We start from the raw sequence: 26,213 nt of genomic DNA, 5'->3' as shown, positions 1-26,213 counted from the left end.
GGTTCTGACAGTTTTACCAGGGGGAGCAGAGAAACAAAGAGAGGGAATGAAAGGACGTTTTTCTAAACCAAGGTCAGCTAACAGCTTTCATCCCATAGAGATGCTCCTAAAATTGCAGGTTTCTGGCATAGCTTTACCTTGCTTGGCTTCGCTCAAGCCATCAGCCTCTTGAGTTGTTTCCAAAGGAGCATGTAGACACCACACTTGCTCCACCAAGGGATCATCTTTTGTTGCAAACTGTACAGCTCTGTTCTTCAGGTTATCCAGACAAAGGACCGACAGCTTCCCAAGGTGCCTGCAAGGTTTTATGTCTCTGAAGGACATTTCAAGCTCACCTCTGCTTAAGAGCAGCTGTTGGGTGGGATGAAAAGGGCTAAGAGAAAGAGGGCAGGTGGGAGGTGGTGGTAACGTTCATCTTTATTAGGTAACAGATGCTCAGGAGCCCTGGAACAGGATTTTCAGACAGGAGATATGTTCCCTGGGGAACCTCCCCACCACCAGTTGCATCTTGTATCACAAAGCATCCCTACTCTGAACCCCATGAGGATAAATAGACTTTCTTCACATAATCCATAAAACAATTTTCTCCCACCCACAAACAAAAAAGTTACAGTATATACACACACATGTAAAAAAAGTCGTAGGGACAGATGGGCAGCAAATTTATAAACAGTGTAGAAAAAACGGCAAGGATCCGTCACCCTGGAGGGGACAGAAAAGTATGAGCCATGCTAGGACCCTCCGTGGATCATGCTATTTGCTACTGGGGTTTCAGCCCAGCAGTCTGCCAGTTCCCCAGCCAGTACTTCCTGCAGCCCAGCCCCCAGGGCTCAGACCACCGTTAGTGACCAAGTGGCACCTCAGCATCACTGCTTTCCCAAGGCCTTGCTTCCCATTTTACTAAAGCACAAAACTTCCCACGTGTTGCACCCAGACCCAGAGAAATGCAAAGTAACTCAGAAGTTGCCACAGGCAAGGAGTTTCTGTATTTCAGGGAAAAAAACATGACCAGGAAGACAGCGTGAGAGCCACTGAAGAGGACAAAAATCAGGAGGAGGCAATCACCTCCCAGAATAGGATCACTGATAAGCCGGGGAACTTGGGAATGGGCAATCAAAACGTGTACAAACCCAAGAGCTCTTATGCATACCTAGGATACCTGCTCGAAGAGGAAGTTGCTTCCACCAGAGCATCCTCTACACTCAAAGACACTCTTGAGAGCAACCTCTTCCCCTCAAACAATGAGCTCCCCTCCAACCACCAACCCTGGGAAGCAAGGAACCCCCCTGCCTGCCAGCAGGACAAGAAGCTCAGGCTGCCGGCCATTGCAGCTGGGTGTCTACCAGCTATTCCCCACATAAAGTGGGGGAGGGAGGGAAACATCTTCTGGTCCCTGCACTTTTGTCTGCAGCTACAGATCATGATCACTGGGAACAGGCTTTGCTGGGAGACAGGTTTCTCCTGGCCCCAGTTTCCATCTTCGTGAATCCAGGCAACTCCAGGACTAGCATTACCTGTGCTCAATTCCTGTAGCACATGAAATGCTCCTCACAGATGCCAAAAGACCCTGGGCAAAGTGAGACCACAAGCCCCTATCTTTTTCCTCTCATTTTGAAGGAGCTCAAGCTCTCACACCCCTATGCAAAAGCTGGATACATGTAAAAAGCTTCTTACAAAACAGTACAAGTTCTGATTTTGCAGGAGTTAGGCAGTACAGGCCTGATTGGGACAGGATGGGTTTGGACTGCTGTATCTAAATGTTTCTAGCTGCTAACATGGAGAACACGCTGACCATAACACAGGGAGAAACAGCAATGCCCGCTTGTCAAAGGCTGGTTTTCACATTTGCACGTCAGAGGGCAACCGCTTTGCACTTCTTTGGAGAGATGCAACAGGAAAGGCAGAGAGAAAGAGGGCAAACCGTTCTCTCCCTGTCCCAAATCCACCTCCCCCTCTTGGAAAGTCACAGGCAATTCAACACCTGCAAGTCAAACTGCTCAGAATAGCAATGGTAACAAAGCTGGGAGACTTGCACCCTGAACCAGTGCTTCCCAGATTCTGCAGGAGCTGTTGAGCAGTTGGAAAAGGTAAGGAGAAACACCTGAAGACAAATTCTGGGACTGGGAGTTGAGTAAAATAAAAAACTGTTTCTAAAAATTGTTTCTGCATCAACAAAAAGGCACCAGAGAAGCATTCACCCTTCACGCCAATGCAGGGCACGGCCCGTCCACCTCTGCTGCCACCCAGCATCAGATGACCAGGGATGCCAAGGCTTTCTACCAGGCTTTGTTTGTTGTAGGCTGCTACAAACCCACCCCCTACCAAAAACTGGAGGCAGCTATCACAGGAAAAGACGCATGAAGCAGAGAGGAAGGGAAATCTGCTGCATTGTTCCCTATGTTTTTGTAAAGCCATGAACACTCCTATAAAAAAACCTGTATAAAAACTGTAGAGAAATTTGCTGGGCAGTACTGGCCCCAAGCGATACTCCCAGAGCACCTAGGTAAGTTGGGTATAGGGGGTTTCAGTTTCCTGACACACAACCCTAGGAAAGTTAGTGCCTTCCCCTCTCTTTTGGGAACATCCTCAAGCCCCAGCAGCCCTGTGGGACAAGGCTTGAGCAGATCCTCTGCCCTCCCCAAAGACTTCTTTCTGTAGAGGTGTTTGGGAAGAGAATAAAATACCCCTGAGGACAGACACAGGATGTGCCACTTCTCTATGCCTTGGGCTTGTGAGCTTCTCCCCAAAGCAGGAATGGGAAATCAGTGTCAGGACAGAGCTTCCCAACAGCCCCAGGCAAGGTGACAAAAACCACAACTAGACAGATTCCTGCTGCAGTGCCTGAGAACAAGCAAGGAAGCTAATAAAGCTAAACCTGGGGCAAGTTTAGAAAAAAAATAAAACAAAACCAAAACCTTCCCTCCCCCTCCCACCCCATCACAATCCCACCAGCACAGCCCTAACCTAGCACTTTTTTTAAGCTCCAGAAGGGAAGTCCAGGCTGATGGTCAACCAAGCTGTCTTTGTACAAGGCGGCCCCAAGACAGCATTAGGAGGCAGCAATGGCCGTGCCCCCGCTCAGCTTGACAATCATCTGCTGGCAGTCATTGCAGGAGCGCTTGTCCCCCACTTTCTCCAGGGTGCGGGCGGCCTCAGCCAGCAGGACGGCTCGCTGGCCCGGGGAGGAGAGGAAGGAGAGGGGAAGATGGCGGCAGGCCAACAGGATGGCTGTGGCTCTCTCCCTTTGGCCCGGCAACGTGTCCAGTTCACCTATGTGCAAACAGGAGAGAGAAAGTTCACAACAGAGCTACCACCCGCATGACAAAACCCCACCATGCAGGCCCTCAACTGGTACCAGTGAGCACAGGCATCTCTACCTGGCAACCCCTGGCTGAGCCAAGAGTGAGGGCCACTCTGAGGACCCCCAGGGAGCTCCTTTAGGCTAGCAGAATAGAATAGTCTGAGCTGGAGTCAGGTAGGGGCTGTCAGTCATGTCTTCTACAGATAGTTCCTTTCACTTCACTTCCTAGGGCTCACCCCAGCATTGGTACACACATTTACCCATTCCCCTTCCACCCTCACAAGGGATTTAATAACCAGCACCATATCTTTTGGTTCTTCCCTTTAGGATTCCCAGCTTCTGCCTTTGCACTGCCTGCCCCAAACCCCAGACTGCCAAGTTTTGTGTATGTATAGCTGCATGAAGGCAAATGTTTTCCAGTCTGTTCACTGACACCTCCAGCCCAGGGCTGGTAGCTCACATTAGTCGGTTTGTAGAGAGCATGGCAGAAGCATCGCCCTGAGCCACAGGCTGATGGGAGCTCATTATCCTGACACAGAAGACACTGCAGCTTGCACCTATGCCCCCACACCTTGCCCAAGTGCTGCCCCCTCCCCACCCCACAGGCAGTGGGTCGGTGCCCAGGCCCCAGGGCTGACCTTGCTTGCTGCTCTGGGGCGTGCGTCGCCTCAGGCTGTGCTCCAGCAGCTGGTGGGTGCGGGTAGGGCTGGCACCTGCCATCAGGCGCACGGTGGCCTCGTGGAGAAAGACCTGGAAGGGAAGGCAGGATGGAGGATGAGAGGTGGGGACAACGCTGTGGCTGAACATGTGTCATTTCTCAGCCACTGCATTTCGAGAGCAGAGCACTGACACCTTGACAACAACAGAGACCCACTTCCACACTCCTCCCTCATGTTTCCACCTGTCTCTGGGGAATTTGCAGGTCAAGGAAACCACGAGGAGGGGAGGAACAAAAAAAAAAAAAAAAAAAAGATCTGACACCTAACTGTGAGCGGCCTGGAAAGGGGGAGGATCAAGAATCGGGAACAGGATGGAAAACTAGAAGAGCAAACCCTGGCACTATGGTCCCAGGGAGGGGTCTCACCCCAGGTTGCTAGTGCAGCACTTTGATAACAGCATCAAACTTTGAAATCCAGAGTTTGGACAAAACCAGGACAATTCGTTTGTTAAAGTATTAGACTATACATCCTCTACTGAGGCTTAATACTAGATAAACTGAACAGAAGAGGAAAAACCCCCAGAGAAGCAGCTGGGACTCTGCAGATGCAGAAGGCATCTGACCCTCCAGCTACTCAGCAGAGCCAACACAGCCGAGGAAGTCTCCTTCCACACTCCCCCAAGGGACAGAGCCAGTCTGAAGCTGCCTTAAGGGACAGGATGCCATGGTATTTGTTTGGCAATACACACGGGTTGATGGTTTTCTATGTAGAACCTAAAGCAGACACTTCCCCACACGCACTGAACACCCATGGGAACCTCCCTCATCACCTCATCAAGAGAAAGTATGGAGGCTGCTGGTGGCAGAGCATCCCACCCCAAGTGTCCAAACCCCTCAAGCCCACATATACCTATATGTTTCCATGGCTTCCCTTCAACCCTTGGGACAGGCTATAGCTAAGCCAGAGTGGGCAAGAGAGGCATCACCTTGCGGTAGGTGGGTCTGAAGCTGTGGGCCAGCTTGCGCAGGCTGCCGAGGTCGCGCTGGAAGCCCGTCAGCTCGGGGGCTGAGGCGTGGTAGGTCTCACCCAGCGCCTGGCTGGCATTCGCCTGCTTCTGCCACAGGCTGGTACGGAGAGAGAGCAGCAAGTCACAGGCCAGCAGCTGGATCATCTGCAAGAGCCAGGGTGCCCAGGCACACACAATTAGTAACACATACCATTAGGCGAGGAACAAACTACATGGCTGCTGATACGGCCCATGGGAAGGCAGCCACAGCATCTCCTGCCCACCTGGGGGGCTCCCCAGCCCTCCCCACCACATCACCCCACCACAATGCACCACAGGGAGCAGGACTCAGCCGTTTGTTCAAGCAGCACGTCTCGATCGAGAGGTCAAGACAGTATGTGCCAAGGGGATATTGTGCCAATGTCATATGCCCTTGCCAGCACCTTCTGCTGGGATCAATGCTAACGAGTCCAAACTGATCCCATGGGAACACAGACTTCTGCAAAGGCTTTCCCGCCCAAATGGCAATGCTAACTGTGGGAAACAACAAAGACAGCCTTGCTACCTGCAGAGAAAAGAGCTAGTCTTGGCACATGGCAGCTGCCCAAACCCCTTTTTCCCGTCTGCTGCTGCCCCCTAGCACCGCTCACAGCTCTGGGAGGGCTCTGCCCATGCTGCCGAACAGAGAGTGCCTCTGTACTGCACTGCAGAAACATTGCACAGTCACTGCCACAACATGCAATGCAACTACAATGCACTACAGCTGCCACCCAGGAGAAACGGAGGGGACCAGAAACACGTCCCATACACCATGGAGGGAAGTTCCAGCTTTAGGTAAACCTGGAAAGAAGAGAAACAAGCCCCACACAAACTCAAGTAGCAGAGCACAGTTGCACTTTTGTGACAGAGGGTTCAAACACTTGTAAGTGCTGCCTGAAACAGAGCAGACCCAGCTTACTGAGGTCCTGCTTTACAGATGTCAGGAACTTGACCTGGAGGACAGAGATGGATACTTTCTCTCTATCCTGAGCCAAATTTAAACTGGTCAAAGCACCAGAAAGGGGTGACAGCTACTGGCATGAGAGGAGCAAGAGCTGAGACCATGCCCAGGGAGATGATGTACTTGCAGCTCTGCTCCCCCATACAGCAGAAGCAGAACAATTTCAATACCCTTTGTGAGGAAAGAGAAGAAATCTCCCCTCTACTCCCATGATACACAGGATGGATGGATGGAGAACACAGATACAAAGGGGAAGTGGCACACCTGCAGCAAGACCAATCTTACAACCACAACAGTCCTTGTGTTATCCCAGGGCTTATAGATCTTACACTGTTGAGGACTGTGCTAGAGATGCTGCCGCTCATGTTGAGGCTGTTCCATAAGTGACTGCTGGCCCTCTCACAGTGACCCAGGGAGTTCTGCTGTCCATCTGCCTTCCCAGACAGTGAGGCCTGCATGGCTTTACATACATAGAAGGTGGCTTTCACTAGGGCATTCCTGAAAGAGAAAGAGCATGCTGCTTTCAAGCAGTACCAGGTCATGCTGTCACAGCATCAGCTTTCACTCTCCCATCTTCAAGAGCAGAGATATCATCATTCCTTAGACAGAAAAGATGGCGATGGTTCCTCACCTACAAAGACTGTACAGAGAAATGCAATAAAAGAGAGGAAGCTGGCAAAGATGCTGTAGTGCAAAAGAACAGAGATGGTGACACCAGCCTTTCCATCAGCATGTCAGTTTTGTGGTTTGGTTTTGGAAGGTGGGAGGCTGTGCAATTAGAACAAATCCACAAGACATCCCTAAAGAAGCACTTCTGACACTTCCAGTCCACAGCTCTAATATCAGTCTGCAAGCCTTGACCTACACACGAACTGCTGAGCACATTGGCACTTGCAGAGCACAAGAGACGTGCAGCTCCAGAGCACAGGTAGGTGTAATCCTACAGAACAGCATGAGGAGAAGGAGTCATCCCTGTTTAGAAGGAGCAGTGGTTTGGAAAGCACACAAGGCCTACGCACTCTGACATCTCCAGGGATTTCGGCATGCGTTCCACTTCTGCAAAATGTGACCTCACAGCTGCATCATCCCCTCGGAGCCAACCGATTGCCATCGCCACCGCTGCTGACCACCATCGGCACACCACGTCGGGACCTGCAAAACAGAGTCATGAGCTGCAGCCTAGGAGAGGACACCTGGCTCCCTCCCTCTTGGAGAAGCAGGCAGGTATCACGTGCCCTTGCCAGTGCCTTCCACTGGGATTGATGCTAAAGAGCCCAAACTAATCCCACAGGAATGCAGCCATCCATGTGAATGCTGAAATGTGCTGCAGGAACACAAAGGAACTTGGCAGCAGGCAAACACCCTACATCTGACCGCAAGCAGAGTTTGGGATGGCCTGTTTGTATCTTGTCAACAAGAACTTAGCTCGTCAGCTTGTCTAGAAACCAGCTGACTTCCTTCCTGACAATGATCTCCACTCACCACCCCAAATTAACAACAGCTCCACTCATATATACCAAGCTTTGGCACTAATCACCATCAAGACAGTAAATCAAGTTCCCTATATACTTTCCTCCATTATTTAACATGCCTTCAAAAAGTTCCCAAAGCCTAACCAGGGCGAAAGGGCATATGCTCTGCTACTCTGACCTGCTATTCAATTCCATGACAGTATTGATCCAAATATAGACTTCCCTTTATACCAAAAAATAATCCCTAAAAAAAAAGAATTATCTAGTTTTCCTTCTATTTTTGCTCTACACATTTCAGGTACAGCATAATTAGTCTGTGTCTAAAGCTGCACCAGCATCCCAGTGAGCTGCCAGGTGTTGTCTGTACCAACACCAAGCAAGACAAATGCTCCAGCAGCCTGCTACCAGCTCAGCCCAGATGAGCACACGTCTCAGAGGAATTCTACAGCCCTTATTGTCCCATTAAATATAATGGGACCAAGGGACCAAACCAAGCACCTCCCAGTATATGCCCAGAGTTTGCCTACAGCAGAGGCTGCAGGTCTCTGGAGATTGAGGAATACACCTGACAGCCACTGTGAAAGTAAGGGCAACCTGGTTCAATAGGTAATTAAGTAGAAAAAAACCCTTCCTGTACCTCAACTGCAATGTTGTTATGTTTGTTTATATGCTCCACCCTTCCTCTCGCTTTGCATTGCCAGGAGCGAGCTCTCAGGTGAGGGCACAAGGTTCAGCTTGGAAATAAAATATTGCCCAACAATACAAATAACAGCAGTCCCACCTGGGCACTCAGCATTACAACACACAGCCAAATTTACAAGCCTTCTTAATCATACTCTTCCAGTCTGAGTGTACCAACACTAGTATGCAATCAAGCCTCACTCCACGGACTGCATTTCTCCTTGCCTGGGGTTTGAGGGATGGTAGGGAGAGGGAATTGATATCAGCAGTAGATTCTGCAGTGGGGAGAACTTCAGTTCTGCCAGACTTACCCAGGGCAGACTTGAGTACAGAATTGCTGGCAAAGGGTGGGGCTCCACTTCCCATGGAGTCCAAGAAAGAGTTGAGCAATTTCAGGTACTCCATGGCACCCGAGAACTCACTGAAACAAGAAGCAAGGCAGACCTTAGCTATGCTGTCAAACAAGAGATGCCAAGGCATTACTCATTGGTCACAAGGCATATTTAAACAATGCAGCCCCATTAAGCCCACAGAAAGTTCAAGCTCTACAAGTAACATAACACTGCTGGACTGAAGAGACCACCCCGTAAGTGGAAGTGTACAGCACAATGCTTGGCAAAGGGCAGCCTCACACCTCCTCTTGCAAGGAGACCAGCGCAGAACTAGATTCAACCCCAAGAGTCTCACCTCAAACACAGAGCTATGCTACAAGTTGATTACAAGTTCCTTTTCAACCACTGCCTCCAAAAGAGGCCAAACTACACTTCTGTGATTACATATTTGCATATATGCAAATAGGTATGACTGCAAATGACAACATGGTCATAGCAATGGTCAGAGAAAGTAGCATATGCAGCAACAACCTAATTTCCTGGGACAGGGTAGAGATGAAGATCTTGAGCTCCCACCCCTAGAGGGGGACAAAAAGGCTTGCTGTATTACTAAAGCTAGTCATTCCCATGAGGAGACAGGACTCCCACAAGTATAGTGACAATCCACACCCCTTATACAAATCTGCTACCTTCTCTCATCAACAGCAGCACTGGATCACAAGCATTTGCACTGTGCAAGCAATTACACCAAACTGCGTTCTCTACTAGGAAACAGACATGAGATTGAAAAAAAACCCAAAGCTAAATGTACAACATTTTCCCTACACAGGTGGGGAAACTGGGTTATCTTCCCATCTGAGGTTTTTACCCACACTTTCTGGGAACAACAGGATCCTTACACAGCTTCCTATGTATTTCTGTAGCATTTGCCTGGCACCAGCACATCTGGAGAGCAGGTAGAAATAGCGCTGAATTACTAGCAAAGGGTGGGCTTCCACCTCCCATGGAGTCCAAGAAAAAGTTGGACATGGTTCAGTACAAAAAGCTGCTCTGTTTCCCACCTATTGTCCCCTTTCATTTGGTCACAGAGCTTAGAGGCAATGACAATTTCAGCCATCATCATCTTTCCTCCTCTTGCCATGCATCTGTTTGATTCTTCACTGCTGGTAAATACAGCACTTCAGTCAGGAGAACACTCTTGGATAAGGTAGCAAGCTGGTGGGTTCACTCTCTGACATGACAGACTTTCATGTTCTAAAAGCTCTGGATGTACATCCTGGTCTAAGAAGAGGTAGGTGCACACTAATTTTAGTGCTCCTGAACGTTAAACTTTGTCACAGCAGAGAAAAAGCCACTCATCCAGCTGAGCAATCAAACAGCACTATGCCAGCTAAGACCGAAAATCCCCACCACACCTTGGTTCCCCCTGCTTTCAGAGGTTGTGATAAAAAGAGGCAGAGCTGACTCTTGTAATAAGCTGCGGTGGCCAGACTTATGCTGTCATTCCAAGCCTTTAACAAGGACTAACCACCAGTGCTCAGTCCTTGGTCACGAGCTCTGCCCCAGAGCCTGCTGCTGCAGCCAGCAGTCCCCAGTGTGCCACATATACTCACCACGACTCCTCCTCCTCTTGTCCCGCTGTTTCTTTCCTAGTCTGAGGCTTCACGAGGGAATCCACCGCTCGCTCTAGAAGGTTCTCACAGAATGCCTGATGGACTTGTGCAATAGGATCCGCTAGAGAAGGATCAAACCAAACCATTTCACTTGCATACAGCCATAGACACCTCTCAATACAACCAAAAAGAAGAATCAAATGTAGGAGCAAGAGAAAAAGCAGTAGAGGGAAATTCTTGAGTAATTAATGCAGTGATTTCTAAAGACTAAGTGGATTAAAGGGATAAAAAGGCTCTGAAAACTTATAAAATTGCAGCCTTTGGCCAAACATCACTCTGACACTTCAGCCACTCAGCAAAACAGTGAGGACACTGCTCTGTGGAGGATAAACCTTGGTCACTCCAAAGTCACCCTCCAGACATCTGGGGTCACATCCAGGTTGTGTTCCAGCATATAAAGAGGACAATGCAGTGCAGTATACATAGGGAAGCAAGTCAGCTCCTGCAGGCTGAGGAGAGATCTCTCAGCTCCACACCCTCTCTGGCCCATCAAAACCATAAGCAGGGCAGACATATAAAGGTGCTCTCTCAAATACAACACCCAGTTTTGTCCCAGATAAAAGAGTGGAGAGACTGCCAGGCTCAAAGCGCTGGGAAGGCCACGCACTCAGGACAAGCAGCTCTCACCAGGGTTCCTTTGGGTGCAGTACAGGCTCTCCTTCGCAGCTGACTTCACCGTCCAGCTTCGCTCCACAAAAAATTTCTGTCCCAGGGGGTGGCACAGCCAACGCAACGAGTCAGGAATGGCACTACGCTCTGAGCTGCACAGGCTTTGAGCCTGGCTTAGAAAGTAGCTCTGGGGAAAGGAGAGGTTGATTGAGAACAGCATCCAGGGAAGAGTCGCACCACCAAGGACAAAGATCATATTATAATTACAGCTCATATTATGACTGCAAGTCATATTATAATTGTACTGATAGCAGATGTCCTGAGCTACAGCAATGCCAGTTTCCTGGCTTTCCTAGAGCTCTTCGTGGAGGTGTGATAGGAGAGGAGAAGACAACTCACCGCTAGGAAGCCAAGCTTGCCTCCACAGCGGGTTTTCAAGCCAACTGCAGCAGTCAGGTGGATTTCTGCCATTGTGCTGGGTGGGATCTTTTCTTCTGCACACTCAGCCAGATTCACAGCACACAAGGCCATGTGCAAGCCTGAGTAAGCTGAGCTGGAGGGAAGTTTACCTGCACCAGAAAGAGGAGGAAAAGTGTTAACTTTTAATCAGTAGTACCAGCTACTAAATACTACCATAATTTGTAGGGCTACTATCCTAAAGAAACAACAAGAACCTGTTGATATGAGAAGCTTGCAACATCGTATGTCAACTTCGTATTCAGACAACAGAACAACCGTAACCAAGTCTTCCCTCCAAAGATATTAAAGACTGGCACCCACAGCCTCACTTCCACAAGAAAGCTCTGTATAGCTAAGCCAGTTAGGATAAAATGATCAGCAAACTTTATGTCACTGTATTCATCACTATCTTAAAACCCTTTGCAGTCCACACCTGTACCTACACAGATAATATTTAAGGACAAGTACACCATGCCCTGGTGTCATGGTGACAATTCACAAAGAATGATTATGCAGAAAGAAGTTTAGCTTGGATTTCCGATCTGCTAGAAGCTTACTGACAATACAAACTGCTTTGCCAAGGAAATGGCAAAAACAACCATTTGCAAGGAACATTCAAGCACTTCCTCAGTCCATGTGCACACACCCAGGATTTCAAAGCACATCAACACCAAATGGCAACCTAAACTGTACACAGCTTCAGAAATTTCAATTCTTCCAGCAATTAACCCCAGCCCCTGCTTCGACCTCACGTTCCCAAGTGACAGTGATAAAACAAGCCTTTAACAGCAGCAAAAAGTGACTGGACTCAATCAACTGCTGCTTGGGAAAGACTCTCAGCCACCTCTGCAAACTCAGGAAAACATAATTTGAGATACTGCTGTTGCTTCAGCTGTTCTTATGGAGTTTTTTGATTGCATGAATCTGTCCTGTTTCAGTAAGTGGCTCCTGAAATTTGTCAGGCTAATTTCCAACAGCAGCCATCCCAGAAGAGAGGCTGTAGTGCTCTCCCTGTATCCCCCAGGATCAGCTCAGTCTCGTCATTCAGCAAAACAGCATATCTGCCACCTCTGCTCCTACCTGTTATGTGGAGCTGATGGAGCTTGTGATATGCTAGAGCCGCATCCCGAGCGCTGGTCTTGGCCTCGTCCTCGAAGCCTGCAGTGGCCTCCCTTGCCCGCCACTGATGAGAAGTCCTCTTCAGCAGCCACCGCACCAGCGCCAGCTTCTGCAGGCTGTAGCGGATCACGTTCCAGGACAGGCTACAGGCCAAGTCCAGGCGGGAAGCTGGCAGTGCTCGACCAAGTACTGACAGGCAAGTCTGCAGGTTTGATGCAGCTGCAGCAAAATCGCCCTGCAAATAACACAGCAAAAAGTTCAACAACAAAAATCACCATTACAGAGACACTTTGGGACCTCCTCAGCACTGGGAGCAAGACAAACTGACGTGCAAGCTAGGACAAGATCTTTAGCAGAGGGACGTCATCATAGAGCCAGAAAACATAATGGCAGTTTACACCATCTTGAAATCTGGCCCTGAACATATCCTTCCACACGTGGTTCTGGTCCTGCACTGCCTGTGAGACACACTAGTACTAAGTGAAAGAAGGTTCTTGCCTTCTCAAACAACATGGAAGTTTTGGGGTCCCCATATCAAAAGCCATATGTTGCCCCAACAATGGTGAGGACTTCCAAGAGGCTGGAGGACAGCACACAGACCAGCACAGCAGAGGCCAGACTCTGGACAAAACCCAAGATATTGCTGCCAAAAACTGATACAAGATGCAGTAGCTAGGAACAAGGACAGAAGTTCAGAGCCTCTTCCAATGCTGGCATCTATGCCTCACTAACTTAGGTTGAGTGAGGACAGCAATCTGCTCAGGACAACCTAGCAACAGCTTCTCTGCAATCAGACAGGATAGTCCACTCAAGGAATACCATGCTCTTGCAAGTGCCAAGCCACTGCCTCACTAGGTAACATTTACCCAAAATCCCATCTAAAAGATGCATTTGATGCAAAACAATGAGTCAACTTTACCCGTGCCAGATCCAGGTCCGCTTGCTTGCGATGCCTCCAGAAGGTGACCGACGACCTTGAGTGTAGTCGGGTCACTGGCTCTCCATGCACGAGTAGCTTTATGAACACACTCAGTACAATCACTCCATTCACAAGCCACAGGATTAGCGTGGGCATCATCCAGCCAAACCAACCAGCTGCATCTACAATGGACATCCAAAAGGAAAGTGAAAAGCTAATCTGGACACCAAAAGCTTGGCAACATAATGAGCACAGACCAAGGAGGATGTCTTGCTATGCTTGCCACATGTTTAATCAGCTTTTGCAAAGATTGCATTTCTAATCAGGAAGCACCTGTATCAACAGCTCTTCATCCAAACTCCAACCCACAACATTTCCAACTAAATGGTTATTTTTAGAAGACTGATGTATAAAAAACCGAATCAGCACTTAGTTTCCCCTGAGTATGTCTTCTGATTTTTCTGTAAGATACACCCACAGGTACTCAATACTTTAGTGTCATTTTTTGATCTTAATAAAATTTACAAAGTGACACTGAGGAAGCATATTTACCAGTCAGGAAAATGACCCCACACCTACAGCATCCCCTGCCCTCCCCTATGGATTTTATGGAATAAGTGTATCAAACAAACCAGTTGCAAGAGCCCATAGCAACAGCGTAATAACACTTCATTATTAAGTTACAAAATCAGTTACCTTAAAAACAAATACAAAGGGAACATGCCTCAAAGACTGGTGAAGACAGGAGGATGCTCCTTACCCTGAACTACTTTAAAGGGTCTATCCTGAAAGCCCAGACTGTTGGGCTACAAATGGGTGCTACCTCAACCTCACCACACTGAGCCATGGCTGGTTTTATGCAAGAACAACACTGGATATGGATGGGAACTGGAACCAGATCCAAGTTGGCTCTCCTCCCACACCCAGCCCAGCAGTTACTACTCTCCCCACCCACTAAGCAAAGGTCATACAACTCCCTAAACACACAAACCCTTGTGACCTGCAGCGGTCACAGCTGGAGGTGACCTTTAGGGAGACCACATAAGGCTGGACACTTTCTGTGGTCCAAACTATTCTAGTTCGTTACCTGACTCAATAGTCAGCACATTTCTGCCAGAGCTGTGGCGCACCAAACTGTCAGACTCCGGGGTTCCTCGGATGTCCAGGAGGGATGTCAGCGGATTGAAGGAAAGGCAAAGGAATGTGAGAGCACAGAGGAGTATTCGAGAGCGATCCACCATACCAAGCGCCACAGGAGGAGAGTCGGGCTCATCTTTAACCTTCAAATGAATAGGAATGGGGAAAAAAGAGGAGAAAACAAACTGCTTACCATTCTGTACCACAAGAAACATTTATGCCAAGGGAGGGGTAGGGAAGAAGGAGAAACAGAACACATTTTAAAATTTGCTTTTGAGCTCAAGATCAGCAAGAACTCCAGTAAAGCTTTTCATAGTTTAGTAAGATAAGGCTAAAATATTTGAATGCCTTCAACTTCCTCCTGCTACCAGTCATTTCAGTTATTAACTGGATCCTTGGTTTAGGCTGAGATTAACCTTTCCTGCCCTTACTTTTTTGTGGATCTCCCAGAAGACCCACTTCTTCTGTGATATCCACAAAACAAACTTGTAAGCCAAAGACAGCTAACAGCTTTCTGTTACTGTGATTACTTATGGTCTCATTAACCACAGCTGATGTCATCATCTATTTCCAAGTTCTCCTGCTTTACGCACTGGACATTCATATCCTGGAAAGTCATGGGCAACTTGGGTCATGAACAAGCACTGTAAGTCCACAAAGACTGTACAGGGGCTGAAGGATAAGTACAGTTCTTCTTGTAGCTAAGGTAAGGCTCAGGTAATACAGCTCAGGAAGGAGTTGCAATCATTTAAGAAAAGATAAAACACACAGATGCACCTTCCTCATCCTTACAAAGGATCTCTGAGCCCTACAGATCTGCTTGCCAGATGTCTGCTGGTTCCACTCTTGAGAATAAGGAGATTTTAAATTCTGGCCCTTACGTATCCCTGAAGTAGATGCCTTAAATTTGACAACTGAAGTCATAAATACCTTTGCATAATCAAGAAGAGGGCTTCCTGGCTCTGAATCAATGGAATAGGGAGAGAAGCCAGCCTGGGATCCCGAATCAGAGGCTGGAGGAGACATCAGCAGCAAATTCTGGTTGAAGTCATCTGTCTTCAGATCTACATCGGTGTCAACTAGACTGCTTAGGTCAATGCCCTTCAAGAGCTCTGCAAAAATCAGAGTGCATTATGTTTGTGCTTTTCCATCCTGAATTCTGTCAGTATCTCTCAGATTTGCTCTGTCACCTAGTGTAACACTGGCCACTATCAATGCAACCTCTGTCAAGGATAAGAGACTGCAAGATACATTCTACATTCATGTTGACTGCCTCCCCCCTCCTGCACAGCCTCCACAACTTACTGTTCTTTTGGTTAGCCAGCTTCAGAACCATGTTCTCCTGTCGCAGCTTATGGTTGGCCTGCTGTAGGTATTTAATGTAGTCAATGGCTTTTCTCAGGACTCCAGACTTGTGCATCTGCAAGGAATTAAGACATACAAAAAGCAGTTTATATAAAGAGAATCAAAGGGTCACTCCTGCTTGTAGGGATACCACAACCCTTTGTATCGTGTGGTGATAGAAAAGGGAGTAAAGGACCTCTCAGCAGCTGCAAAGGAACTAATAGCAGGGCATGTTCTGTGGGCAAGGTATCAAACATACACAAGGACTGAGGTTTCTCAAAGATCTTATAAAATAGTACAATGGAAACAGACTAACATCCAAATTATAAGAGTTCACATCTATGTTTCAGCCAGAAATAGTCCTTTGAAAGTACCATAGTTTGTAAATGATGTGGCTGTCTTCTGGGATAGAACAAGCTGCTGTCTGTTGACCATTGTTCACTGCCTAATTCTGAGAATATTTCCCTCCTTGCCTCACTGCCTTGGCCATCCCCATGAAAACACTTGCTTCCAGAAGCAGTGGACAAGTTTATCTTGTAAACACAAGCTGAAAGTACTATGAAGCCACTGCACATGACCCATGTTTTTAAAAATATTAAGCTTCCAATTCCACCCAGCAATAGGAGGTGACTTCACTAGTGCACTTATTTGTAGAGAGATCACAGAAGTATCAAGAATACCACTGCCCGCTATGCCAGCATGAGGTAAAGCAAATAGGACAACCCTGAGCACGTGGCATAAGAAAGCTTCCAGTAATTGAGCAAGCAGGAGTTTTTACTGCTTAATATCTAAAGGAAATAAATCGAAAAGCTCTGTAAACCCTCATCCCTACTGCAGTCACATGGAAAAGGAAACTTACATTAAGCAAGATCTGGTCTGGCAGAGTTATCAAAACATCCATTTGGATATTCTACCTATTTTAAGTTAGACCTAACATAAGAACAAATGCGTAAGGTATAGCTTATTTTCAAGAAACAGTACCACTAGCACAGTAAAATTAGTATTTTACAGGTGACCTTTCCTGAATACAATTATCAAGCTTTCCATCACACAAGTGTTTCTCATCAGTGTTATCCCAATACAAGTGTGCACACTACTTACAGCTGCATGTACCCAAATACTTCATTTGGTAGAGCAATGAGCACCTTCGAAGACAAAGTATTTATTATACCAGATTTGCTCTTATCCCCCATCTTTACCTTGGCATCTGTGCCCATGACAAGGTCCTTCAGCTCAATGATTTTGTCATTTATGGATGACCGGTAACGCTTTTCGATGATGTTGTGAGTTGTTCTCCTCTCTCCTTCTTTAGGTGGTTCAGGTTGCTTGACACCCCCGGGAACTTGTTTGATAGGCACCTTTTCTTGTCCCACCATCACCGGCATTGTGGTCAAAATGGTCCCATTGCTCCCAACGAGGGTCTACAAAGACCACGCGTAACAAGTGTCAAGAGCAATCAGCCAATTTAGATAAGGTTTATGATGGCAAAAGAAAAAGGAGTAAACAAAAGACAAATCAGGAAACGTTTGTACAGCTCAGAAAAGATGTGAGATGCCAATTTCCTTCTGTCTTTCTTAGGCGGCACAAGCACTGGCACAGCATCACAGGAAAAATCTGTCACTCTGGCTCCCACACTAGTCACTGTGGAATAAGAATATCTTTTGTTCTCCAAGAATATCAATACTTCTGCCAATACTGTGCCCTGTTCATCCACTTAAATGAGAAATGGACCGAAACTCCTCTTTGTTTCTACAATCCTTACAATCCAAGTGTCCAAATCCACCTTTTCTGTGGACAAATTAAGTCAGTAAAACAGCAACAGGCTACACTACTTCCAAACTAGTAATGACAATGTTAGAAAGGATTCTATTATGGAAAAACATTGGCTTGACCAATGCAGTTGGATTTGAATTTGATTAAATGAAGAAAAAAAAAATCCATAAGCTATAAAAATGCCTTAAGATGAGGAACTAAGACAACGAGTGATATATAGCGGCATGAAAAGCTCAGCCTTGGACACCCATCTACAGACTATCTACACCAAACTAAAGCAGTGTGTACTCAGAGATGAAGTATGATGAATCCCATCAGAACAGTTGCACAGACAGGATTCTAGGACAGCTGGAGTAAAAGAAAGTTTAGACTACTTAATCCAGCAAAGTAAGATTGAGAAAGATACATGTATTCTCTGAAGTACACCAAGGATCAAGGAAGTGACTATGGAGAAGAAGAGTTTTTTCTGTCAAAAGACAAATGTAATAATAACTAGCCATGAGCAACTTCAGGAACAATTTCAACTCTGAAATAGTCTTCTAACTGGGATATCAGAAAAATAATTTGTTTCAAGTAGGAACTTGACAAATAAGTGAATTTAAGTCTTAAACCTCTCCTTGGCTTATTTCCACCAAATTTCAATGTGTTCAAACATGTCTCAGGTAGACAGAACCACGTAAGCCTCACCTTTGTGTGAAAACATCATCTAAAAGCAAGCAGGTTAATTGAAGGTTTTAGCCTGGTTGCTAACAAGTATGTAAGAAGCCTACCATGCTATTGCAAAAGAAATCAAAATCTAAGCCCAAGTTTATCTCCCCCAGTAAATATTTGTAGAGAGATATCTGTTCAAAATGTACAAGATTGTAATAAATGTTTCTTTGGGGGCATAAGTTTCTCAAAGTGGAGGCCATGAGGCACAGAGGCCATGAAGCACAGTTGCCATCTCCAATGATTATAACGAATCCTCACCACAAACACCCTCTGAAAAGTAGCTTAATTAGTTGTCACATTCAATATACTACTAGTAGACACTACTGAGAGGCAAAAGAAAGTTCCACAGGTATCTCTGAGCAAGTTAGCTTTCAGTTTCAAGTTAAAAACCAGACAGAGCTTTTAGGTCATATTCTTCTCCTTGTAATACCAGAAAAAGGTAAACAGAAATGTGCCCTTGGTCTTTGCTTACTGGCCATGAGAGGCTGCCAAGCAGTATAATCTGTGTGTTTAGCCTTGGCAGAAACAGGGTATTACTCGCTCTGGACGTGTCTAGAACAGCCCTCAAAACCCCTTCTGTCTGCACTACTGCAGAATGCTAAAGCTCAAATCTCTTACTTAACAGGAAAGGACATCGGTGAGGAGAAGGAGGGAAGAACATCCATATAGTACCTGCAGAGCTGTGGTCTGAATGGGAGCAGTGAGTGCTGTCAGTGCTGGATTCTGTACTGCAGCCATAACAGGATTACCATCTGCTTTCAGGGTTGTCAGGACAAGGGAATCCGTTTTTATGATCTGAGGTTGGACCAGAACCTAGGTTGAAAAGAGTTACAGGTGAAGGGGTGAGCATGCATTTCCCTGCTGATCCCAGCAGCCAGAGGTAAAGCACTAGCAGAGTTGCAGTTACTTTACAACTCAGTGAATGGTAAAAGAGCAGGGTGAGTATTTCTTTCCTTGCAGCCTGCACCACCTAAATGCTTTTGGTCGCCCCTAATGCAAACTCTGACCATGAGACAGTCTGGACAGCACTGGAGGGAGAGGAGCAGAGGAACCACCAGGACATCGGTTTGCAAATCAGTCACCAGAAGTAAACAAGTATGTAAAAACACAAAAGAGCTGACGGAAAGTTGCCTTCCCCTCTCCAATTACACCTATAATTAGCTCCCTATATTAACTGGCTGAGTACTCAGAGTCTAACACAGCTAGGGCAGTCTGCTTTGGGAAATACTCATAGTAGCTTCCCCCCTAGAGTTTCACCAAAAGGATCTGTACCATAAACATCAAGCAGATCAAAATCAACTGTAAGTTATTTTGCCATAACACAGCTTGCTCTTATTTCTTCCAAATACCTTGCTAACTCTCAGAGAACATGACAGATGGCAGAGTACAACTGAATCAGAGCAACTTTGTCATACCAAGTCCCCTAGACAAACATTTTTAATACAAAGATGCACTAAGTCAAAAAAATCTTGTGTATGTTTTAATACAAAATCACATGACTGTAGCAGTAAAAAGATAAAAAAAAGTGACAGAAGAATTGGAAGAACACATTCCAGTATTGAGCAGTCCTTATACGTGTGGTAGAGGTGATGGACTTGCAAAGAAGTAGGCAAAAGTCAAAGAAAGCTTGTTCAAGTAAGGTTTCCAATCCGGTTTGGCAGTACCAAGTTCCAAAAATTACTTTAGACCACATTTAGTTAAGCCAGTGTTTTAGTGAAAACAGTTTCTGAACACTGCTCACTACCCGAAGTCACATCACAGCTTGCAACAGGGACTCTCACGCATGACCTGCATGAAGTAAAATGCTTCTGGGACACAGGCTGGCTAGAAATACCTCTCACATTTAAAAAATATTGCGCAAAGGCAAACCTAGACAGGATTGCCAGCACTACAAGTTTCACCTCCTCTCCCCCTGGCAAGCTAGGAAACCAGACCTGCAAAAGCACTTTCTTCTTCTGCTGTATCCCTGTATCATTCCACACTTATACTTACCGGAACTTGCTGGACCTGTGGAGCAGCAACCGTCTGGACCGTGGCCGGTGCTAATGTCTGGATGGTGCCGTTGGCAGCCTGTGTCAGCACTCGCTGGGCCTGCACGGTCTGCACTTGCTGCTGGATGGTAACTGGCTGAACCTGGGAGGATGTCACCAGGCTCTGGACTTGAGGCTGGAGAACTGAAAAATAGAAGAGGTGTCAGAAACAGCCCAGAGATAGGTCTCCCTTTCGGAGCCTGCAAATGCTTCTAGCATCGCTCCTTCCCAGAGCTTCTTAGTAGGCAGCATTCATCAAACTTGTTCCACATGTTGAGAAGCTCCTTTGGTGCCTCCTGCAAGAGGACACTGCACCTAGAAGAGCAGCTTTCCAGGAGGCACACAGGATCAGCTAAGAGAAAATAAAGCCAAAGCTCTTTGGTCTGACAGCACAGTGGCATTATGCTGTACATCCAACCTACGCTTTCCCACTCCCTGATCTTGGTGGACCAAAGGATCCTATTTGTCATGTAAAGAATCAACACTTACTAAAGAGGATCAAGTCAACTGGCATTCACAAATGAAGATCCAGTCATCAGTAAATATCCCTACAGGTGTCTCTGCTCAATGCAAGTACTGCACTCAAGAGTTTGGTAGATAAAATGTGCCTTCAATCCAGATTGCCATGTGGGACAGACTGGATCTGCCCAGTGCACCCATCAGTGGGAGGACAGGGTTGCCAACAACTATGTTTTAAGACATAAATTTCTCAAGCCTCCCAAGAGTGACAGGGGAGAGGCCATAACAGAGGAAAACAGCAAGATAACTATGGCAAGAGGCCACACAAAAACACTTAAGATCTCATTTATGACAATTTTCCATGCTCCCCAACTCCAAAGCCACACAGGCAGGAGAAGGGACACCTCACAGGCAGCATCACAAGAAAAAGATCGTCAGGCTTGTCGTGGCTGAGGATGTGTTTGGAGTTTGAACACTAATGCATTTAATTTTATTGCAAGTGCACCAGGCACACCCATAGCCTGAGCATCCCAAAATCCTGAGTGCACCAGGCACACCTGTAGCCTGAGCACCACAAGCGCTACCTTGGAAACTTGTGGCCGCGTTCTGGTAGATGACTGGCTGTTGGATAATCCTGGTCTGGGGAGCAGAGCTGAAGGTTGGTGTAATCATGACGGCCTGCTGCTGGAGCTGAGGCTGGAGCGAGGGCCGGGGCTGAAGGAGAGGGGCTGAGCGTGAAGGCGCTGGAGGTGTCGTCTGTGCTGCTTTGACTGGCAGGCTCTGGAGCTGGGGGGACGCAGGCGGCTGAGGAAAGGTTTGGAGCTGCGCCTGGCTGTATGACCGCTGCAACTGCGGCTCCAGGGTCCCACTGCCACTGCCACCGCTGCTGCTGCCGCCCTGGAAGGTGCTGCACAAGGGATCCGAAAACAGATCTGGAAAGTCTCCTGCTTGGTTACTGACAAACTGCAGCATCTCTGTGAAACAGAAGAAAATTTGTTCAAGATTATTTTATTGCCCACATACTTTGACACTTGCCATTGTATCAGGACTGGAATGATGGGCTGTGTGCATAGAAGGGAGCTCTGGGTCCTTCAAAACTTTCAGAGAACACATCGCACTAACCTAACACCTCCAGAGAGACACCAGGAGGTGGCCAGTAGCATACCACTGCTGCTGCCGTTCAGGGGGGAGAAGTAGGACTCTCCTACACCACTTTCCCAGACAACAAGATGCAAGCACAGACTAGAACTTACAACCATCTTCAAAATATAACTAAAATACTGCTCTTACTCCTTCAGTCTAAATCTTACAGAAGGAAGAAACTAAGCACCTGAACAATTCCACCACTAACCACTCTCCCACACAACTTTTAAGGAGCTTTCATCCCTCCTGCCCCACTAAGAATCTGCAAAATGAAGAAACAGGATAAGAATTCATTGCAAGGATACAAGAAACTGGGGAAAAAACACTAAAGGAAACAACACTTTATAAAACTGTAGCAGAAATGCATGTATGTGTTTAAAATACCAGAATAACTTTTTCCTCTTGGTTTTCTGCCTGCACTCACTGCACAGCAGCTTCTCTCCATCCCACCTTCTCCGGGATTTTATCAGCCCACATCAAAAGGCTCCTACTTCAGTCCTATAGCTCTTACCCACAGAGGAGAAAATTTCACAACCAAGAGCTCATTGTTCATAAGCAGAGCTTCCTCTTCCACACTAATCCAATGATGCACCTTAAGCTACCTGAATGCTTTCCCTGATCTGTGTGCAGGCAGTGGCAGGAGGAGCCAGACATCCTACTCCACCCCAGCATCTGCCCCTGCTGCATTGGCTTTTCCAGTTTTCTAAAAGTCCTATTTATTTTTTTCTGGAAGTAGGAAAAAAAGGAAGGAACCCACAAACCTAAGAGAGAGTTTATAAGAAAATAATAAATAAGGGTTTAGGAAGCAGAAAACAGATCTCTGATTTATAGGAAAAAATGTGGTAAAGTGTTCCTTACACCAGGACCTTTCTCATCCTCAAACCCAAAGGATGTTGCTGCTGTGGTTTATGAAGCGGATTTGAAGCAGTAAATTTTTCACATGAAGTTCCTATGGAGCTGTCCCAGCAATAAGATGGCTATTAATTTGCCTCTCCAAAATGCCACCCACACATTATCCAATTAATTTGTCTGACACTCCTTCAGCTGAAACAGAGCAAAGGGATGGATCCTCCTCCAAGCTTCTTGCTCCCTCAACACAGGTTTCAACATATTTCTATGATACTATTACTCTTCAACATATTTCTGTGATACTATTACTGTTTCCTTCCAATCCCAATCCTTCCACACCCTGAGAAACATTTAAGCACTGACTATGACACTTCTCTTAAGAACTCAGGTCTGTGGGATGGAGGAGCCTGGGAGGCAAAGCGTCCTCCTGACCTATTCATAACCTGACACTGAAGTGGGGACGCACAGTTCTCCCAGCATGAGGCAGCAGCCACCCTCAGGGACCAGCTGGACCAGGCCCTTGTCTCTACTTTTCACTATATTAATGAAAGATTTTTTTTTTATGCACTCCCTCAGCTGGCTTTAATAAAACATTACCAGAGCAAGGAGGGCTGTTTCAAGATTAACACTTGTGCATAACATTTAGATGGATATGAAATAGCTTTTCACCCTCCAACCGACTGCAGCTAAGACTATCCCAAATAAACCTCAACATGATAAAAAACTACTTCTCAAACTCTTGATTTGATGGTACTGCTATTTCACTATCAGACAGCACTACTGCAAGTGGGGGATAAACATAAATCGGATGAGATTTTAGTAAATTCCAGCATAAGAACGAAATTTCAACCAGTGAGTTTTAAAGAATGTTGTGTTCAGTGCAGTAGATTTAATATCTTATTAAAAAACCTACTCCTGCTCTCACAAGCTAAACTACATCTTTATTACAGACCTAACTTGGGCTAAATGCAAGAAGTCCAAAGATTAATTTTAAAAAATTAAGACTATGAGGGAATCAAAGCCACCTCTTTTAAAGGGCCCAAGAACCTTCCTAGTAACAACACACAAAAAATATAATGCAGAAGAAACAGCCAACATCCAAAATCTAAACCTTTGCCTTTTAAAACGCCTTTAGTGTCTACACTCACTGTGAGAAACCTCAGCTGCTTCTGAAGGACCAACCATCAGTGATAAACACAGTGTCACCAGAGCACCGGCACCCTTTGTGCTGGAGAGGTCTCGGCCCCTAAAGCAGAGTGACGTGTTACTGCAGAAACTATCCTGGCCCAGCCCAAGGCTAAAAAATGTCAACAAGGTATTACAAAACCAAGCCCACCAAGGGCTTCTGTTGCTTTCATTAACCCAGGGACTGAATACCTGGCAGAAAGGCAAGGGCTGGGCTTCAGCTGCCTCTTCCGGGCAGTGGCTCAGCTCTTCAGCACACAGGCTGCTCTTCCTCATGCTCCTGGAGACGCTGTGCTTTGAGAAATGAAAAGTGGCGGAGATTCCAACCTCAACAGAAATAACCCCTCTACCCTGACCCCTGACATGCTTCACACCCAAGACCAACTCAAACCTCGTGCTCTGGTGTTACCCAGCAGTGTCCTGCCAACAGGAAGGTGCCCATGGTTGGTGGAGGAGTTTGTGCTGGGGTAGGAGGCAGAGCCTTCAGGCTCAGCACTGGGACCCTCTGACCACCCTTGCTATGACCCCCGTGTGTGGGGACAGATCCCACAGCAGTCGGCGCATCTACCACAGAAAATCAAAATCCACACAAGATGCAGTGAGGGGGTCCCTCAGCCTGAATGGGAGAGGTACACCAACAAGACAACTTAAAAACCAAATGAAAACCTTTGCAAAATTTCAAATCCTGAGACAAATCCATGTTAGAGTACAAAAAAAAAAGCAGGATTGTCATATACGTTCCCCCCACCTTCCCCCAGGAAAATCCACCCCTGGAGCTGGGGAGGAAAGTGAAGCTCGTTTTCCTAAGTTACTCATCGCTCTGAATCACACCTCCCCGGGCACACCTCAGTTCAGAGCCGTCTCTGGGTTCATCAATTCGCCTCTGTTTCTGTATGCAACCTGAGAACTCATTACATGGTGCTTAAACAACTGCAAACACTACCTTGGATGAGCACCATCAAACTTTACAACCAATAACTAAGCTCCTTGCACTTTCATAAGGTATGTTCTTCTTTTATGTATAACAAAGAAAAATGGGGTATAAATTTTGCTCCAAGCTACACTGCAAATCGATGTCAATTAGAAATCTAAAAGCACTGGTATTATTTTATCTCCCAGTGGCTAAACAAGGATGCTTTGGACACTCCTGCCCCCAAAGCTGAGCTCAGTTTGGGATTACAGCCCAGCAGAGAAGTGAACTGAGCCAGGACCCTGTCTCTAGCCTATAGCAGAGACCGCACAGAGAAATGACATTTTAAATAGCTTTTCAGGAGCTGCTTGGTGTCACCAAAAATACATATAAAATAGCGTCACACGCAGGCGCTTTGTTTTGCTGCACTTCGGCAGAAAACAGCGATTTTCTCACGGGTCTGAGCTATGCCAGCGACGCGGTGAAGTTTTAAGATGACAGTGAAAAAAGGGAAATTTAAGCAGTTAGAGCTGTTTCGGTGCCGGAGGGCTTGGAGGCTCGGCCTCCCACAGCCACTAGTCGCGACAGAGCTCCGGCCATCGTTTAGCACCTACTTTGAGAGAGTGAGGAAACACGAGTGGAACGTGGACTGCGCCGTTTGCCCCGCGGGTCTGCGGCAGGAGCAGAGGGACATGCCAAGTACTTTCTGCCGACCCCTTCCCGGGCCGGCCACGGGTGGGAAGACCCGCACGTCCACACTGGCTCCTTGCGGCTACCACATCTTTCTCGCCTGCCTCAGGCGTGGGTCAGCTCCACAGGAGTTTCCCAGAAGCGCTCCCCAGGCAGGGCCGGCCGTGGGCTGCCCGCGCCAGGCGGGGACACACGCGGGGACACACGCGTGGCCGCTCGATAGGCGAGCGCTGCCCGGCGGGACGCGCCCCGCACCCCCGCCTGCCCCACCCAGGATGGGGGATCCCCGCTCGCATGGGAAGCCCGTCCCGCGTGGGAAGCGCACCCCACGCAGAGGGGCCAAGCCAGGGCGGCCACCCTGTGCTCCCACTCCGTGCTCGGGGGGGGGGGGGACACCCCACGCAGCATGATCCAAGAACCACCCCACCCACGCGTCCTGTCCCCTCAGGCGGCACCGGCAGACCCGGGCCCGCGGGGAGACACAAGCGCTCCCCCCACCATGCATGGGGAGCCCACGGGCGCAGCCTCCACCACCCCCGCCCGTTCCCACGGCGCCCACCGTCGATGTCGCCCAGGGTGAGCTCGTCGCCCAGCTCGGTCAGGGTCTCCATGCTCTCGGCGGCCAGCTCGCCGCCCTCCATGGCGCAGGGCCCGCCGCCGCCGCCCCGGGCGCTCAGACGGACGCTGCTGCTCCTGTCGCTGCCGGCGGGCGCCGCCGACCCCGCGCCATCTTGGGCAGCCCCGGCGGCCCC

The 26,213-nt window shown here is 47.6% G+C and overlaps 1 protein-coding gene across 1 annotated transcript; it reads right to left on the bottom strand.

The window, feature by feature from the left end:
* Positions 1-399: 399 nt before the first annotated feature.
* On the bottom strand, positions 400-26,211 carry SREBF2 (sterol regulatory element binding transcription factor 2). The gene is made up of 19 exons (XM_064656693.1): positions 26,021-26,211; positions 21,269-21,658; positions 20,188-20,369; positions 18,868-19,008; positions 16,911-17,132; positions 15,673-15,787; positions 15,298-15,479; positions 14,318-14,510; positions 13,231-13,412; positions 12,273-12,546; positions 11,133-11,302; positions 10,752-10,920; positions 10,065-10,185; positions 8,431-8,540; positions 6,986-7,118; positions 6,296-6,464; positions 4,946-5,131; positions 3,940-4,051; positions 400-3,270 (listed from the first exon to the last, which is right to left on the bottom strand). The coding sequence occupies exons 1-19, from the start codon at positions 26,100-26,102 to the stop codon at positions 3,050-3,052; spliced, it is 3,354 nt and encodes a 1,117-aa protein (XP_064512763.1). The 5' UTR covers positions 26,103-26,211; the 3' UTR covers positions 400-3,049.
* Between the last annotated feature and the right edge of the window lie 2 nt (positions 26,212-26,213).

The sequence above is a fragment of the Pseudopipra pipra genome, chromosome 5 (genome assembly GCF_036250125.1).
Source record: "Pseudopipra pipra isolate bDixPip1 chromosome 5, bDixPip1.hap1, whole genome shotgun sequence".
Lineage (NCBI taxonomy): Eukaryota > Metazoa > Chordata > Aves > Passeriformes > Pipridae > Pseudopipra > Pseudopipra pipra.
Note: the sequence above shows the minus strand (reverse complement) of the source record. Positions and strands in the feature narration are given on the sequence as shown.